At 32.5% G+C, this 18,757-nt stretch overlaps 1 protein-coding gene across 1 annotated transcript in view; it reads left to right on the top strand.

Annotated features, from left to right (window-relative positions):
* The window catches only part of ECT2 (epithelial cell transforming 2), a 52,042-nt gene extending 37,176 nt beyond the window's left edge, over nt 1-14,866 (top strand). The window contains exons 22-25 of the mRNA XM_090274010.1: nt 1,178-1,332; nt 8,136-8,243; nt 9,386-9,532; nt 13,540-14,866. Coding sequence (XP_090130136.1) covers nt 1,178-1,332; nt 8,136-8,243; nt 9,386-9,532; nt 13,540-13,629 — 500 coding nt within the window. The 3' untranslated portion in view covers nt 13,630-14,866. The remainder of the gene's footprint in view (nt 1-1,177; nt 1,333-8,135; nt 8,244-9,385; nt 9,533-13,539) is intronic.
* The last annotated feature ends 3,891 nt before the right edge of the window (nt 14,867-18,757 follow it).

Genomic DNA, 18,757 nt, shown 5'->3' on the forward strand with positions numbered 1-18,757 from the left:
CTTTACATACAGCTGGTTAGTTTGGTAAAGTAATTCTTATATTTCTATCCCAGCTCCATCTCTAAGGACTGACTTGATTTTTTATTTTTTCAAATGAAAATGCTATCTCACCTTGACACGTAACCATTTAATGAATATCTTCATCCCTTAAATGGTTGGATACATGTTAAAATATTACCATAACCTAGCCTGTTCCCATACCAAACTTTTAATTTCTTCAGAATCCAAAAGAAATTACCAGCTCCACATCTTATACCTTCCATGTTGCCAGTGGCTGCATTGTTAAGGATACAGTTAGGATATAACCAGGAGTAGATGTGCATCAGTAAATACACCCAAAGTAAATATGGTAGTCTTGACGTGGAGTTAAATGTACAGTAAGGGAAGCTTTCACTCTCAATTTTGGTAGTGTTAGGGAGGGTTCTCGGTTCTCAGAAGGCCTGAAATTGCCAAAAGTTTATACCTACCCAAAACAGTATCATCTGTTTAACTGCCACCTAGTGCTGCGTCTGCATGGCCGTATTTTGGATGTTAGGCACGTTTTCACAATGTAAGCCGGTCTATTACTGATCCCGTCCTCTAATGATGGAAGGCTTTGAGTCAATAGAAACAAAGAAAATTTGAATAGTAACTTATCTTTACTAATTGTCAAATTCTGAGTTATTAAGAGTTATGTAGTACATTTATTTTAAACTATTTCCATATTTTTGGATTATAATAATGGAAGATTTCATTGTTTAAAATAGGTTTTGGTCACAAAACATTTTGTAACAATTTTAATATTTGGACATTTTATTTCTTTGAACTTGATTTAGGTAGGTTGAGTATTTAAATTATTCTTACAAAGTCATTTTATTTTATAACTTAAATGCTAGGATTCTAAGAAATGGTTCATTCTAATTGTTTAAAACCTCCATCATACAAAATATTAAATGTCGTGGAAAATACTGTTTATACTATGTGAAATTTTCATTGTTGGTTCCTCATATACTTACAGTTATAATTCTTTCTAATGTTTCAATGGAATGCAGTGATGCTTTGTCCAGTTAAAAATAGAGGGGATTGGAAGAATGTGAAGAGATTTTTTTCATTGGAATATTGTTGGTCTTAGGGAACTAAGCTTGCCTAAATCTATCATTTTCCAAGAGTAACAATGTTTATGATTCTGGAACCCTAGATTGCCATAATGCTTTTGCCTTGCTTGTGAGACCACCAACGGAGCAGGCAAATGTGCTGCTCAGTTTCCAGATGACATCAGAGGAACTTCCGAAAGAAAATTGGCTAAAGATGCTATGTCGACATGTAGCCAACACCATTTGTAAAGCAGATGCTGTAAGTTCTTAATCTACTGTTAACAATGGAAAGTTAAACTTCATGGTATAGCATTCAAGCTAAACCTGTACATTTCTAATGGCTTATTAATTGTGAATATAGGGGACTTTTAGTTCTGTGTGTATTGAGAAAAGCTGGTTTAATAAGTTGTTTTGGAAAAGATTTTTTAAAAGTGTAGACACATGAAACATTGCTTTGAGTTGCTAGTTGACAGAAAGGACCTCATAACCTTATAGTGTATATGTTTCTGATTTAGTGAGACTTTTAGGGCTTGTAATGTACCCTGTGATTTTCACTGATGCTCTTCGACCTGGCTGTTTGTCAAATAGAGGGTGTTCTATTCTGTTTTTGTTTGTTTGTTTTGTTTGTTGGTTTTGCATTTTTTTTTTTTTTAATCTAAGCGAAGGAAATGAATGAGTTGTAGTAAGTTGATTTTCCTATTAGACAAGTGGCCAATCTACTTTTCTTAGTCCATCCTTTTAAAATCAAAGCCATTATGAATATATACATATCGTATATACAGTGGTACCTCAGGTAATGAAGATAATTTGTTCTGGAATCACATTCGTTAGCTGAAGTCTTCGTTAGCCGAAACTTGATTTCCCGTAGGTTTCTATAGAAAAATCACTTAATTCATTCTGGATGCTGCCCATTATTTAAAGATAAGTTCTATAAAATAGTAAAAAGCACACTATAAAAGGACAAAAACTTACCAAAGGTGGAGATGAACAGCTACCCAGTTGGATGAAGGAGAATGGAAAGTAGAATGAGAAACTGATGATCTTTACCCTATTATAGTTCATCATCATCAGATCTGAAGTAGCTTGTGTTGTCAGGCGTCTTTCTTCTCACTTCTCACTGTCTTGAACGTAAACAACCCAGTGGGGTCTCCCCTATGTGATGTGGTCAGCTCATTTCTTTGTCACACACATACAGACGGAAAAGATAAGCTCCTGGAATGGCCCAACCGTTTGTGTTTGCTGCCTTATTTTAGTGCGTGCATCCACTAAAACAGTCATAAGCCGAGTCCGAAAACAGCAAAAAAAATCTTCATTATCTGAAAAATTCATTAGCAGGGTCCTCGTTAGCCAAGGTATCACTGTATGATTATCTTATACAGATTAAAGTAAAGATATATGAGAAATTCAAATTATCAAAGTTAAGTGACTTACCAGAAGTCAGTAACCTGTAGTAGCTCTTGGGTCAAATATAAATCCCTTAAAAAATAATAAAATTTTATCATATATGGGAGGCGAGATAGATATAGACCCTCATCTTTGCACAAATGACATAGATTTATTAACACCATTCATTTGTTAATAGAATTACACTTTTGATATTAGTGGTTAGCAGTCTGTAATGGCTTCAGAAAAGCTACCATCTTACCTGTTAATGGAAAATTTTCCTTAAAATACGATCTGTTGAATTACTAGCTAAAGATGGCTAATAATGCTAGAACTCAACTAATGAAACTAATTCTATAAAGTAAACTTAGCCACAAGGTGGCAGCAAACATTTAACTATGTCCTGATTCATACTGTCTTAAACAAGATTCTTAAGTTGTGGAATTTTGTTACTAAGAAATACATCTGTAAATTCACATATTTGTTGACTTCAGTTGAGCTCTGTCTCACATGTAAAATACTGTGCATAGTAAATTCTTTAAAAACCCTGAGTCACTGTCTTATCATTTGAGAATATTTGCCATGTTGTAGAGAAAGTATTTTTAAATGTATATATACAAAAGATGTAAAAGGTAAAAATATCTGATTCTTTGAATCAATAGTTTTTGTCCTCCTATTGTATCTTTTGCTGCCATAAATAATTGGAACTTAAATAATAGAGTAAAAGAAGTATAGCTATTTTATTGTAGACATATTTCATTTGTCCTGCCCATTTGTAAATGACTTAAGAATTAAAATTTTCAGGCTGAAAGAACATTTAATCTAATATCATTATTTTTCATGTGAAACTAAGGCCAAGAGCATAAAACTAACATTAGATTCTGGGTATCCTTATTCTTGGTTAAACCCTCTCAATAGTTTTTCTCATGGATATGATGTTGCATATTTTGTCATTTCAGATTTAAAGGTTATAGTTTTAATCTGTTGAAAATTATTTTCTCAGAATACTTAGGTATGTATTTTTGGTCTCTTGCCAACATGTAACCTTTAATTGCATTGTCTGTACTCTAAAGCTCATATATCACCTGAGGTCAGATGGTAGCTTTGCTGAAGCCATTACAAATTTCCAGCCTCTGATATCAAAAGTGTAAGCCTATTAACAAACTTAAGCAATCTTACACTCCCCTCCTCCACTTTGAATAGTTTAGAAGTAACTTGACAATTACATATCTTAGACTACAATTCAGTACTTTCACCACTAATTATTTATATTTCTTTAAAAAATCTAATTCATCTCTACATCTTGTTGAAATCACCACTGGCTACTTGTTAGTAACAATATTCATTCAATATTCAATATTGTAGAACCAGAATTTCTAACTACATGAGGAATAATTGACTGAAGAAAGAACATATATAAGAAAAGTTGTGCTTCTGAGCCAATAATATTTATAATGGAGTTAATATGATTTTTATTTAAAATCACAATTATTCTGCTGATGATTAGCTATACATTGTAAGTTGTTAATATAAATGTCTATTATTGGAACCACTTTAACTTGACCAAATCAGAAACTAAGCTATTAACATGATTACAGAGTTTGAGGAAATCACTGAGGCACAGGCTAAGGGAGGGGACACAATGATACTAGATACTATCATAAATTAGAGTGTAGCTGAGTTGTTTTCTATATAGGTGAATCTATATAGGTGATATATGGATGTTAATTGTGACCCATCGTTTTCATTAAATATCTTACTGCCTCCAATTTTTTCCTCACAATGCTTTTGGGTTTTTCAGCTCTCAGTTTTAAAAAAAAAAATGCCATAAGTTGACCAATTCAGCTTGAGCATTGATAAAGTAATTACCGTGTAGTTTGAAAATATGACATAATAGAGGAAAATGATTCTATGTCAAAACTTAAAAAATAATTTTTGTCTCTGTCTGGGAACATAAACAATTTCTATCAAATAGTAGATTTTCAGTATATATTTACTGATTAGATGAAATCCAAATTGAAATAAAATTAAAATCGAAAGTAGAATGAAATGGAAACAAAATTAAGTATATAAAACTGAAGTTGAAGCTGTGCTTAGCTGATGGTGCCGTATGTATAGTAGTGTAGGGAATGTGATCCCATCCCCTGTGAGATGTAGGAAAAGTTAATGCAAAACATGAAGGTAATGCAGAGAGACTTGGGGTTAGGCAGAGCTGGAATCGCAGTCCTGGCTGCATTGTTTCCCATGGATTGGCAAGAGATGTTACTTTTTTCTTTAAAGATTTTTTATTTATTTACTTCTTTTTAGAGAGATGGGAAGGGAGGGAGAAAGAAAGAGAGAGAAACACCAATGTGGAAGGGACACACAAATTGTTTGTCTCTTACTAGCCCCCACCTGGGGACCCGGCCTGCACCCTGGCATGTGCTCTGACTGGGAATCAAACCGGCAACCTCCTTCGCAGGCCAGCACTCTGTCCACTGAGCCACACCAGCCAGGGCTCCTTTTTACGTGATTGTCTAGGTAATTGGCAGGAACCAATTGAAAACTAGTAGCCAAATAAATATAAATGCATACAAATAATTTTCATCTTTGTCAGCAGTAACCAACTAGAAAGTGTAGGAAATAAATATCCCTCCCACCCCAAGCACCTTTCCAGTAAGATTTGGTATAAATTTAGGAAATTTTAGTATAAATCTAGGAATAGCCTTATAAGAAACAAAAGAAGTCTGTTTTAAGAAAACTACAATACTTTATGAAGAAACTTATAATGTTTCTCAGTGAGAATACTGACTAGTCATAAAGATGTTGATTCATTGATTTTCTTATAAAATCTTACAGGAAATATTTGGAATTTGACAGAATGATTTAAAAAAAACACCCAAAATTTAGAAAATGGTACTTCCTTTATGAGATATTAAATTATATTTTTAAAGTTACAATGATCAGAACACTGATTCAAAAATTTATAGATGGATCAATGGGAAGGATAGATGTCCTTGAAATAAGACTATTGTATGATAAATGTAGAACCTTTACAATTTAATAAGATTGTTGACACATGGTACTAAGGTATTTTGTTAAATACTTATAGAAAATTAGTTGTATCTCCTAACATTTATAATTCCTAAAGGTAGATGTGAGAATTAAAAATGAAAAGTGAAGCCATTTCAAAAACCTATAAGAAAATGTAGGGGGGTGAATATTGAATGTTTACTTTTTTGTTGTTGCGTTTTAGGAATATATATTATGGATATTGATCCTTTATCAGATATATGATTAGTAAACACTTTTTCCCATTCTGTGAGTTGCCATCTTACTCTTTGATAAAGTCTTATTTACAAAATTTTAAAATTTTCATCAAGTCCAATTTATCTATTTTTCTTTTGTCTCTGCCTCTGGTATCAACCGAGAAATGACTGCCGGGTCCATTGCCTTGAAACTTTTCCCCTGTGTTTTCTTTTAAGAATTTTTATAATTTTAGCTCTGATATTTAATCCATTTTGACTTAATTTTTGTATATGGTGTAAGGTAAAGGCCCAACTTTATTGTTTTTTGCCTGTGACTATCTAGATGTTGAAAAAACTGTCCTTTTCCTTTAGAATAGTTTTGACACCCTCATCAAACCACTTGACTTATGTGAGGGTTTATTTATGGGTTCTCTATTCTTTTCCATTGTTTTTGGGCTCTCTACTCTAACTTATTCCACTCTATTTTATATCTTATATCAGTACCTTATTGTTTTGATTATAGTAGTTTTGTAGTAGGTTTTGAAATCAGGAAGTTTGAGACTTTCAACTTTATTTTATCTTTTTTTGGAAAAAGATTATTTGGCTATTTGGGGTCACTTGAGATTCCATATGAATTTTAGAATAATTTTTTCCTTTTCTGAAAAAAAAAATCATAGAGATTTTATTGAATGTGTAGATTGCTTTGGTTGGTATTGACCTCTTAACAATATTAAATTTTTCAGTTCATTAACACAGGATGTTTTTCCATTTATTTGTGTCTCCTTTAATTTCTTTCAGCAACAACACTTTGTTGTTTACAGTGTGTAAGTCTTTCATTTTCTTGGTTAGATTTTCGTGTTACTTTATTCTTTCTCATACTATTATAATAATTTATTTCTTAACAAGGAAGTATAAACACTTTAAGTGTTCAAAAATAGTTAAATGATAAAATTCTAGTATAATCAGAAGAGACTTTTATAAACTGTTTATTAAGAATAATTCTTTTGAGAATTTAAAGACATGGGTGGGAAAAAAACCAAAATACACAGCTAATGAAAAATATAAGATACAAAACTGAATAGTATGACTTCAGTTTTGTTGAAATATTTCATGCATGGAGGAAAATATCTCTCAGGGTTATACCAAAATATAAATAGTAAATGAGTATTAGAGTTTGTGGATGATTTTATTTAAAATTTTTCTCCCAAATTTCTCATAATGATGTGATTTAAAAAAACAAAACAAAAAATTGTAACATTGTACTTAAAAATATTGATAATTATAAGTACTCTTACCTGAGTGGAATTAGATAAACAACTGAGTGGAAAAGAGAGGGTCTAGAGCAGGGAGGGTGCAAACCTAAGGCTGTCTATGTGGATGTTAGTGGTAAAGAGCCAAAGCAAACACTTGTAATTGTCAAGTATAATATTCAACATCTTGTGCTTATAAAGGAGATTAACATTTCATTTCAAAGAACTACTGTGCATTATTTTCTTTTAGCCTTATGATTACAATGGGTTAGGTATGCCAGGTATTGTAGATTTTGCAGATGAGAAAATTTTCAGAAAAACCAGCATTCACACAATTGTATAAAATTCTCTCTAGAAGTAGAATGATAGTGCTGGAGGATACTCAGTCTTACAGTGTTAGAGTAGTGACGTAACTTGCCAGTTGATGGCCTAGATTTATAAACTTAAAGTGAAAATTGGTTATAGGAATATACAAAAACATTGGTGTAATTTGCTTTCTTCTAAAAGACCAAGCATAATCTGAGCAAGTAATATTTAAATTACTTACTTTATTTGTTTCATTTAAGGTTAATTGTGTTTAGTGGTTGTTGGCCTCTATGAAATCTTTGACTCTTTTCACAATGTGATATAAGATTTAAACCACCTCAGAAAAATATCCTTTGCACTTATGTACACACAGAATTTTGCACATAATTGAAAGGGCGTTGCATACCTCCTGATTTCCATGTATTGCCACTTTTAGGAACTCTGGATCACATAGAATTCCTCTATATGTTAATTGAGCATGAAAGGGAAAAAAAAAGTAGGAGAAAGTGTAAGTTTAAATTTGAGATTTTTCTCAAGAAAAGTGTTTGTGATATTGGTTTTGTCACAGATGTTATTTTTAAGCATATAAATTATGCTAATTTTCTAACTTGTTAGTTTTAGGTTTGTTAGTAAGATTTTATATTAAGTTCCTTTTCCAGTTGATTTGGTATCTGTTGTCCTTGTAATGAATTTTTTATTAACTGAGTGTTTATTTTCCACTACTTAAGTTAGTACATTTTAGAATAGAAATTATGTCAAGCACGTCAAAAGTATTGAATAGCTTCATTTACATATACTTCATATGTAGATAGGTACTTAAAGGTTTGATTTTTAGAAACAGTTGTGTATTTTTTAAATTTTATCTTAAAATAACAAACATGTTTATTTTTTAACAGGAAAATCTTATTTACACTGCTGATCCAGAAACCTTAGAAGTAAATACAAAAGATATGGATAGTACATTGAGTAGAGCGTCTAGAGCAATAAAAAAGACTTCAAAAAAGGTGAGCCCTGGTGGCATTATTTTTAAACATATCTCCAAAAAGTGTTTTTCAGAGTATATTCAAATAATATTGCACCAGGGTAAAAATAGTCTAAAACGAAGTTGGTTTTGGGATAGACGTGGCCCACAGAGATGATAGTTCTAGTTTAGTGAATTCTTTGGCACAGTAATTATAACAGCTTGTTGTCCTTCCTATTCATGTTATAGTGATACTTCCATGAACTCTACTCAGTAGGAATGTACGGATGGTGCTTTAGATATAGATATGTGTGCATTCATCTTAAATATGGCATCAGATACTGTTCAGCAAAGGGCAGGTGATAAAGACAGAAGACCTGGGATCTATTCTTGACCATAGTATGTGTCAGTCTTGTAATGATGAAGATAACTTCCCTACCTTACCAGGGTTGTTGAGGACTGTGTAAGAATGTTGACAATAGGGCTTTTTAAAAGTAGAACTAGAATTTTAATTGTCCAGGTTAAATTTGCAGCCTAAGTGTACTGCTCGATTTACAAGTTTTTGTTGTTTTTGCTTTTGAGGGGAAGCCTTGTACTTTATTTAATAATCTTTGTATTTCCCAGCAAATAACATGTATGATATATAGTAGTTAACAGGTTAAATGATGAGTCAAATGAACTCCTTCACTTTTTCATTAAAGAAATCGAGGTTCAAATGGCTTTGGATTAAAGATCACAACTAAATTTTAGCGGAATCTGGAAAAAACAATCCCATTTCTTCTCTTCCATGCCAGGTTTATGCTTGCACTTTCTTTGACCCATCTGACTAGCACTCTATGAATGCAAGTATACAGCAGTTTTTTAAATGATGTTCAACATCATTTGATTATAATGTTGATGAGCTGGTGTAGAAACTTAACTCTTGTTTATATCAATTAGCCTGCAGTAAATTTGGTTTCGTTATGTGTCCTTTCCTGTGAAATCACAGACCCTGTTTATGGCCACTATGCAGAGTGAGGACTTAGTGTTCTAGTTTTCTCAGTACTTTATTTGAAGAGATTCTAATTCTATTATGTACTATTTGTACAAAAACTTTTGGTGTTATTTGGCTTTGTTTATGTATAATTGTTCTTATATGTTATGTTAAATTTATATAGGCTTTATTGTAACTTTTTTAAAACCTAGGTTACAAGAGCATTCTCTTTTTCCAAAACTCCAAAAAGAGCCCTTCGAAGGACTCTTATGACATCCCAAAGTTCAGCAGAGGGAAGAAGTCCTCATAGCAATGACAAGCATGTACTGAGTCGTCTGTCTAGCACATCATCATTAGCAGTAAGTGACTTTGATTTAATGGGCTAAATGACTTATTCATTTTTATGGAGTAAGTATGAAATTTGCTAACTTTTAAAGATGGGAATCTAATATCTCCATCATTTTTTAATATATCTCTTAACTCCTAACATCTTTTTGGGGGTAAACGTAATTGAGCAAACCTCACTTAATGAATTGGAGATAAAGCCATACTTTAAATACAGTTAATATGATAAGAAATTTTATTTGGATTGAGATATGTCCTAAAATTTCTAAGGAAAAAAACATGTTTCAATATGGCCTATCACTTTACTAACATATATAGCAATGGTTCTGTTTATACATATTGGTTCCAATAATTATAGGGGTGTGCAAAAGTATGTTTACAGTTGTGAGTTCACAAGACAGTTTATTCTTATATTATTATTAATTATGGTATTATTTTCCATATGAACAACTGTAAAACGACTTTTGCCCATGCCTGTATAACAGACTGAGTTTTATTCCTTTTATGATTTCTGTGATGAGTAGAATATAATCTCTGACACTTGGATGTCTAAGGATGATATGGGTTCCAAATTTATGTGTATATTTTTAAATGTTTTCGAAAAATCCAAATTTCCAATGATGTCAACATTATTAGAAAATTAATATTAAGGACATTTCTAACATTTATTACTGTCACTAAGTATATGAGTGATGTATTTTTGTAAAATTATTAACCTAACCTACAAGTGACTGTCAGTTATATGTCCTTTAGCAAGTTTCTTATTCTCTTACCATTTTTGCTGATGAGGGAAAAGAGATTAGTAGTAGTTACCTTCTGGTGTTAATGTAAGGACTAAACACACATACACCTACACGATGTAATTATGTAGTGAGGCAGTTTGAATAATGGCAAAAGCATGAACTCTAGAACTCCTGTGTTCAATCCAACTCTTCTATTTCCTAACTGTATGGCTGTTGGGAATTGTCCATATCGCTGTCTATAAAATGAATCTAAAGCAGTTGTAAGGTTTAAATAAGTTAATTTATGCAAAGTGCTTTGAACAGCCCCTGGCACATAGTGTGCACTCCAGTGTGTGTGTGGGGGGGGGGTTTGCTCCCCTTCCCCCATCCTCTTTCAGCCTCCCGTTCACACTCCTCATGGCTGCCAGAGAGAACCCCTGTTGTTCCCAGGTAGACCCTCATTAAGCTCCCTCCACTCTGAGACTGTCAGGCTCCTCCATGGCAGCATGCTCTGTGCCCCCAGCCCCGGCCTCCCTCCAGTTTCCTTCCACTCATGTCCTCTCCTCCCACCCATTTCCAGCCACGCTGGCTTTCTTACTCTCCTTAAAAAGTGCTAAGCTCACTCCACCTAGCGGCTTTTGCACAGGCATTTCCTGCACCAGTAATGCCCTTCCTGAACGCTCCACATTGGATCTTGTAGACAAAAAAGGGGTGCTATGTGTAAATGCTAAGTTCCTCACTGGGCAGGTCATGATGGTTAGTCGCTGCTCTGGCTGCTCTAGTGTTTTGTAAGTGTTTACCTGGTATTATATAAAATTTAGACAAGGCACATCATGTTTCGTAGCCTATTTTTTTTAAAGCTAGTTAATGTCAGGGCAGTCTTGCTCTGAGAAATTACCGGGAGACCACTGTGGGATTAGGCAATGGGTTTATTGAGTGAAAAAGAGGTGAAGGAGGAGGGGAGAGGCAGCTCCGGGACCAACTCAAGGGCCTGTAGGAGCAAGGGGAACAGGGACCCGGGAACAGGAAATGGGGAACAGGGACTCCCAGTCCTCCTCATGGGTCTGTAGGAGTCCCATCCGGACTTCTGCAAGCACGTTTTATACTTGTCAACCACACATTTGGGTCAGGGGGAGTTTGCTTATCAACATGTTCAGTAGGTCATTTACATCTCATTGCCCCCCACCCCCCAAATACCAGGTTAATTAACGTATCAGGCTAGGTCCATTACCATTTCCCCTGGGAACAGTTTCAGTCCATCAGTATATCCTTTGAGAACCACTAAGTCCAGGGCCAGGTTGATTAGCATATACCAGAAGTCCAGGTGTGCATTCTAGCTGCCTCCATGTTCTGACTGTTAAGTCTTTAGTTAGTACATCGAAGAGTTACAGCTGAAATGAGCATATTTATATAGATAATTTGATTAAGGTTGTACTTAGCTGATAATATAAATATATGCAAAGAAATTTGATCAGTGAAAAATGTATTAAAATTGACAAAATACAGTAAGCATTCTATATTAAAACCAGATTATAAGCTTTCTGAAGGCCAAAGAACCATCCTTTCTTTATTTCCTCATCTATAGTAACTGTTATAAACATTGCTTTTCAAATGAAGGTAATTGGGTTTTATAGAAACTTTTTAGAAAATTAATTTGTATAATATATGATTTTGTCACTTTTATGTAGACAGTATAAATAAGAAGTACCTAAAATATCTTTTAGACATTTATGTCCTCTTCTCCATTGCTTATTTCTGTTCTAACAGATTATCCATTCAGTTTCCACAAGCAATAAAATTGGATTTACTAAGCATGTTTATGCTCAGTGCTCAAACTCTGCTGGTAGGCGCTCTCAAAACTCCTGGTTTCCATCTATACGCCATTCTGCTTCACGAGCTAGTTTGTCAGAGACACTGAAAGGAAATATTGGTTTTTCAAATTTAAATAAAAGTTCTATCCAAATCATCTTTGGTATTTGTGAAGAATTAGGAGATATGGCAACCGGTAATAGAAACAAGCCTCGTGAAGCTTAATGTGTGCTTATTTGCTGTTCAGAATTTGTATTTGTGATAAAAGAAAGTATTCTTTCTCCACTGAATTACTTTTTAGGTGGGTGGGGACTTTTGAATTCACGACTTTATAACTGCTTTGAATTCACAACAACTAGGCTTAATAGAGTTTCTTTGCATATTGGCACATAAAAATAACTTTGCAAGGTAATTTATGCTTGCGTCCAGAAAAAAATCAATACTACTAAAAATTTTCTTATTTATGAAAGTGGTCATTTTAAGCAATAGTAATAATTGCCATGTAAAGTGGATTCATATTCCAAATCTGATTCTTAAGCTTAGATTTATGGCATTTTTATTAAATTAATGCTTTTAATATAGCAAAGCATAAAAAATTTACTTGAGGAAAATGTAAACTTTTATACTTCCTACTTAAATCATTGCTTTGTTACCACTTGAATGGTAATACTTTATCAACACAGCTCTTTAAACACTTCATTTTACTACCTCGTAGGTGAGAACCTTGTTGGATCTAAGTTTTTGGTTACACTTAGCCTTTTATATATGCTAAAATAAAACAGTAACTTTCTTTGTAGTTCATTTTACTTTATACCCACGGTTGGGTTTTTGGTATTCTTGTGTATGTTTCTTTGTTATTGTTAAAAATTCTGATGCTATTTAGCTTTGACCTCAAACAACAAATTTAGACAGCTTAGTAACTTAATAATTTCTATTATCAGAAGTGCTGCTGTTTTGCTAAATTTTTTCATGGGCCAAAATTATACACAAAAAAATAGATACATGTGGGTTGCAAATATAAAACCTCCTTAGGAGTGTATGACTTAATTTTAGAAAATTATCCCTCATGAAGTAATTTCTTCTCTTAATTCTGCTTTATGATTAAGTTAAGAAACCACTAGGGTTTGTCTTTTTACCTCAAAACTTGTTTACTAATTTATAACTTTTTAATAATCTGAAATACTAAATCATTAATATCTCATAGACGTTAAATGCCACTACCAGCAGTAAGCCAATATCTATTCCAGTGAGATGATATGTAGTTCACTAGTGTATCCATTTGTTTTTGGTTTTCAGAACACTGACTTTTAATTATGTTTTTTTCCCCCCTCCAATTTTAAATCCTTTTATTTATTTAAAGAGTTTCGTATTTTCAGATGTCTTTTAATTAATTGTTATGGTATTTCGTAAAATGTAAAAATGATATGTAGACTCTTATAATTTTTTGAAAGAAAATGTTTTAATATAAAATATTTGTTTTGTCTTTACAGGGTATCCCATCACCCTCCCTTGTCAGCCTTCCTTCCTTCTTTGAAAGGAGAAGTCATACTTTAAGTAGATCTACAACTCACTTGATATGAAGCTTTAAAAATCTTAATTTATAGACACTTAACACCTCATATGCAAATAAGAAACTGACTTAAATGGTACTTGTCATTAGCACTTGGTGAAAGTTGGAAAGAAGATAGGTAACACTACACTATGCCATTTGATTTTCTTGAAAGAGATAGGTTAACCTCTTTCATTTTTCAAAGTAATTTATTAAAAAATTGTATTGATTTTGATGTAATTTTTCTCTTTGCTCAAATCCTTCATTTGAAGACCAGTATCTTATTATTCATGATATGGGTAGCTTTGCAACCTGATGCATACCGTAAATACATTTTATTGGTCTATGCCAGATACTACTGTGAATTTCATTGTATAGTGTCCATGAATGAATTTTGGAAATCCATACTTGTGTATCTCAATTTGTACAGAAATTAAGTGATATCACAGTACTTAACTAGATAAAAACCTGCATAAATATCTGATTAAATAGTGGGGTCTTGTTTCACGTGTGCTGTTTGAAGTACTTACTTAATTGCTCCTTTTGCAGTTTATTTTATTCTCAAGTGTTTTAAGTCCTAGTTTGTGGATGAGAAGATTTGCCCTTAATAACAGTTAAAGGAGATTGTTTCAAAATATTTTTGCAAATTGAGGTAAAGACAGATTTAAAAAATGTATATTTTGCACAAACATGATATTAGTGTATACTTGTAGCTGTTTCAGAGATACATATTTATGGTCATTTACTTACTAATAAGTCTTGATTTAGTTTGATGGTATATGGGATTTATTTTGAAGAATGACCATGTGGAAATTGTGGTAAAGATTGTTTGTACTCTTTATAAAATAACTCTAAAATTAGCATCAGTTTTACTAATCTGCTGTAAAATACATAGATGTGTGTATGGTCAACTTTATATTTCAGTCCCATAATTAAATGTAAAATTGAAATACATTTATTTGCTGCTGTAAAATATTTTTCAAGACTTGATGTTATTTTTTTCAATAGTTTTTTTTTTATAGTCAGTAATACAAAATAATCAAGTTCTTATGAATAAATGCATTTTTATTTCCTACCTGTTTAGGGAGCACTACAAACATTAGTCATTTAACAATACTCAGTTATCATTTTTAATATTTTAACTGACTGTATAGGTTCTTTTCTGTACCACATATTTGCCACTTTTAAATTGTAAATTACCCTTCATTACTATATTTTAAAAGCAGTTGTATTAGTAAGAACTTGGTAAATAAATACTTAAAACCTGAGGTTATTTTATGTTTTATGTTTTAAAGTTTCTTTAGACAAATTTTCATAGACCAATATGAGTACCTTCATCAACCTCTGCTCTGTTGTGTATTTGCTTGCATACTTATTTGCTTCTTTCTTCCTCCATTAATATTTTTCAGCATTATTATGTGTAGGATAGAATTTTTTAACTTGGAATCAATTTTGCAGAATGGAGATAGTGAATTCTATGGTAGTTATATAAAATTGTGTTTACATATGCATTTTTCTGTTAGAAATTATACTGTTTTTATCATTTTGTTAGGAAGGAGCTGTGATTCTCTCCAAAAGTGTGGGGTTTCAAGGGAGAGGAAATTACAATAGGCATGACATTGGAAACATTATTGGATGTACATAGATAAGTCATTATAGCCTGATACAAAAATCAGTATACAAATATCAATTGTATTTCCTGATACTGGCCACAAACAGGTTGAAAATCCTTTTTTTTTTTTTACGTTACCTGTTACAATAGCATAGAAATTATTGAAGTACTTAAATCATGGATTGGATACTTAAATACTGAAAAATAGCAGTTTTGCCCAAATTGAACTATAGAGTCAAACAAAGCCAATCAAAATACTGACAGGTGGTTTTGTGTGTATGTGTGTGTGTGTGTGTGTGTGTGTAACATGATAAATTATTCCCAGAATTAATATGGACATACAAAGGGTTAAAAATAACCAATCAGTTGAAGAAGTACAAAGATTTCCTCTATGAGAAACAAGGTTAATTATAAAGCTGTAGACATCAAGACGGGTATAATGGATCACAATTGACTGCACACAAACAGATAAAACTAACACTTAAAACAATGGGAAAAGATAGTCTATTTAACAAATGGTTCTGAGAACAGTGGATATCTTTATTTTATAAAAAAGAAGAGAAAGGAAACTAATTTCTCTACACTATACAAAAATAAGTTCCAAGGGAATAACAGACCTAAACCTGAAAGTAAAACTTATAAAGATTTTACTAGATAATATAGGAGAGTATCTTAATCTGTTGGGTTGGAAAAGATTGCTTAAATATGTTAACAAGTTTAAGATCATTATAGTGGGAAAGATGGATAAATCTACATTTAAATTAACTACTAGTTTTTAAAAGACATCAGTAAGAGTGGAAGTCACAGAATATGTGTTCATGACACATGTAACTGACAAGAACTCATATCAAGAGTACAAAAAGAGCTAAAAAATCAGAAAAATCAAACATTCCTATTGGAAAACAGGTATTTCACAAGTGAGAAAATGCAAATGGCTAATAAACTTACTAAGAAATGTCTCATACATTTTCTTCTTTTTAACAGCTGACTAGTATCCCATTGTATGAATGTAAAAAAGAAGAAAATTTTGCCCTTTGTGACAGCATGGATGGACCTGTAGAACATTATGCTAAGTAAAATAAGCCAGTCAGAGAAAGACAAGTACCATCTGATTTCACGCATATGAGGAATCTAATGAACAAACTAAGCTAATAAGCAAAATCAGAGACAGACTGATAGAGAGCAGGCTGATAGAACTGGAAGAGGATTTGGTGCTGGGGGTGCGGGGGTGGGTGGAGGTGGAAGAGGGTATAAGGAGGATAAATTGTAATGGAAAAAACTACAATAAAAATGAACTATTTAAAAAAAGGAATGTTCGCATACATAATGCAGAAAGTACAAGATACCATTAATTGCATATGCACCATTATTGTCTTAGCACAGGTGGGAACCAGAATGATCCCTCCACTGCTTGTAGGAGTGTAAATTGTGTAACCATTTATAAAACACTTAGTCATTAACCAATGAAGTTTAAGATATATACATGCCTTTAAACCCTACAATTCCAACCTTAGATATTTATTCCAGAGAACATGTAAGCATGTAAATACCATGATCCATGTAAAATAATGTATATAACTATTACACATTAGAGCCTGAAACTGAAAAAAATCAGAAATTTATATTAACATTCGAATAGATTAATATACTGTGTTCTGGTCATGCACCAAGTGAACTCCAATGAATGCGCAATGACCTGGACAATTATTGAATGTGAGGAAGCAAGTATAGAAGAATAAACACTATGATTTCGCTTAGATAAAATTTAAAACTTGGTAAAGTGACACTCTATTGTATAGTGAGTGTTGCAGAGTTATCCAGCAAAAGTTTATAAAGAAAAACAAGAAAATTATTTTCCTAAAAACCATAGTATTGTATAACCTCCGTGGGTGAAAATGAGGGAAGGGCACATGGTAACTTAGGTGCTGCTGACAGCATTCGGTTACTTAGCCTGTGTGTTATTTATACAGTTGTTCACTTCATAGTAATTTATTGTTTTATTGAGTTCTTTGAGAAGCCAATAACATTGATAAACATCTCAATGTTGAGGGAGATAGAGCAAATAAATGTTAGGTATGATCTGCATCTGGGCATATTATATTATGGATATCTTTCTAAATTCAAGAAGCAGATTGAAGAGAGAACATATTCTATTTTTTAATTAGTTTAACATGACCTTGATATCAAAACAAAGACAGCATAGGAAAGGAAAAAGATAGTTAATCTTATTCAAGACTATCATGGAAATATTCTAAAGTTGCTAATGATCTAAGCAAAGTAAGTTTGCATTGTATAAAAAAGATTATGCATTACTACTAACCTGAGTTTATCTCTAGAATGCAAGGCACATTTTCTTTATGCATTCATTCCATTGTTAAACACAGGTTGTTTTCATGTCTTGGCTATTGTAAATAATGTTGCATTGAAAAGGGAGTGCATATATCTTCAAGTTAGTGCTTTCATTTTCTTTGGGTAAATACCCAGAATTGGAATTACTTGATCATATGGTCTTTCTATTTTAATTTCTTGAGGAACCTTCATACTCTTTCCTAGGGACTGCGACCTATTTACATTCCCACCAACAATGCATAAGAGTTTCCTTTTCTCTACTTCTTGCCAACACTCATTTGACTTTTTGATAATAGCCATTTTGGCAGGTGTCAGGTAATAGCTCATTGTGGTTTTGATTTGCAGTTCCCGGATGATTAGTGTTTAGCATTTTTTCATGTATGTGTTGTTAATGTGTATGTCTTTGGAGAAATGTTTGTTTAGATCATTTACTCATTTTTTAATTGGAGTTTTTTTTTTTTTTTTATGTTGAGTTGTATGAGTTCTTTATGTTTTGGATATTAACTCCTTATTGGATATAATATCTTCTCCAATTCAGGAGATTGCATTTCATTTTGTTGGTTCCTTTGGCTGTGCAGAAACTTTAGTTTGACATTGTTCCTTTTTTTTCTTTTTTCTTTTTTTGCTTTTGTTGCCTTTGCCTGAGGAGACATGTAGAAATATATTGCTAAGGCCAATACCAAAGAATTCAGTCTGTTCTTTTGGGCCTTTTGTGGTTTCAGGTCTTACATTTAAGTTTTTAATTAATTTTTGAGTTTACTTTTGTATATGGTGTAAGAAAGTGTTTTAGTTTCATTTTATTGCATGTTTTAGTCCAGTTTTCTCAGCACCATTTATTGTAGAGAACATTCTTTTCCTGTTGTATATTCTTGCCTCCTTTGTCATAAGTTGGTCACATAAGCATGTGTTTGATTCTGGGCCTTCTGTTTTGTCCTATTGACCGATATGTCTGTTTTTATGCCAGTACTTTACTGTTTTGATTACTATAGCTTCGTAGTATAGAAATCAGGGAGCATACCTCCAATTTTTTTTTCAAGATTACTATGGCTCTTTGGTGTTTTTTGTGGATCCATATGAATTTTAGGAGTATTCTAGCTCTGTGAAAAATGTAATTAGATAGGGATTGCATTGAATCTGATGATTGCTTTGAGTATGGACATTTTAACGATATTCTTCCAATCTGTGAGCATGGAATATT

The sequence above is a fragment of the Furipterus horrens genome, unplaced genomic scaffold (genome assembly GCF_987537825.1).
Source record: "Furipterus horrens unplaced genomic scaffold, mFurHor1.1.pri manual_scaffold_1, whole genome shotgun sequence".
NCBI classification, from domain to species: domain Eukaryota; kingdom Metazoa; phylum Chordata; class Mammalia; order Chiroptera; family Furipteridae; genus Furipterus; species Furipterus horrens.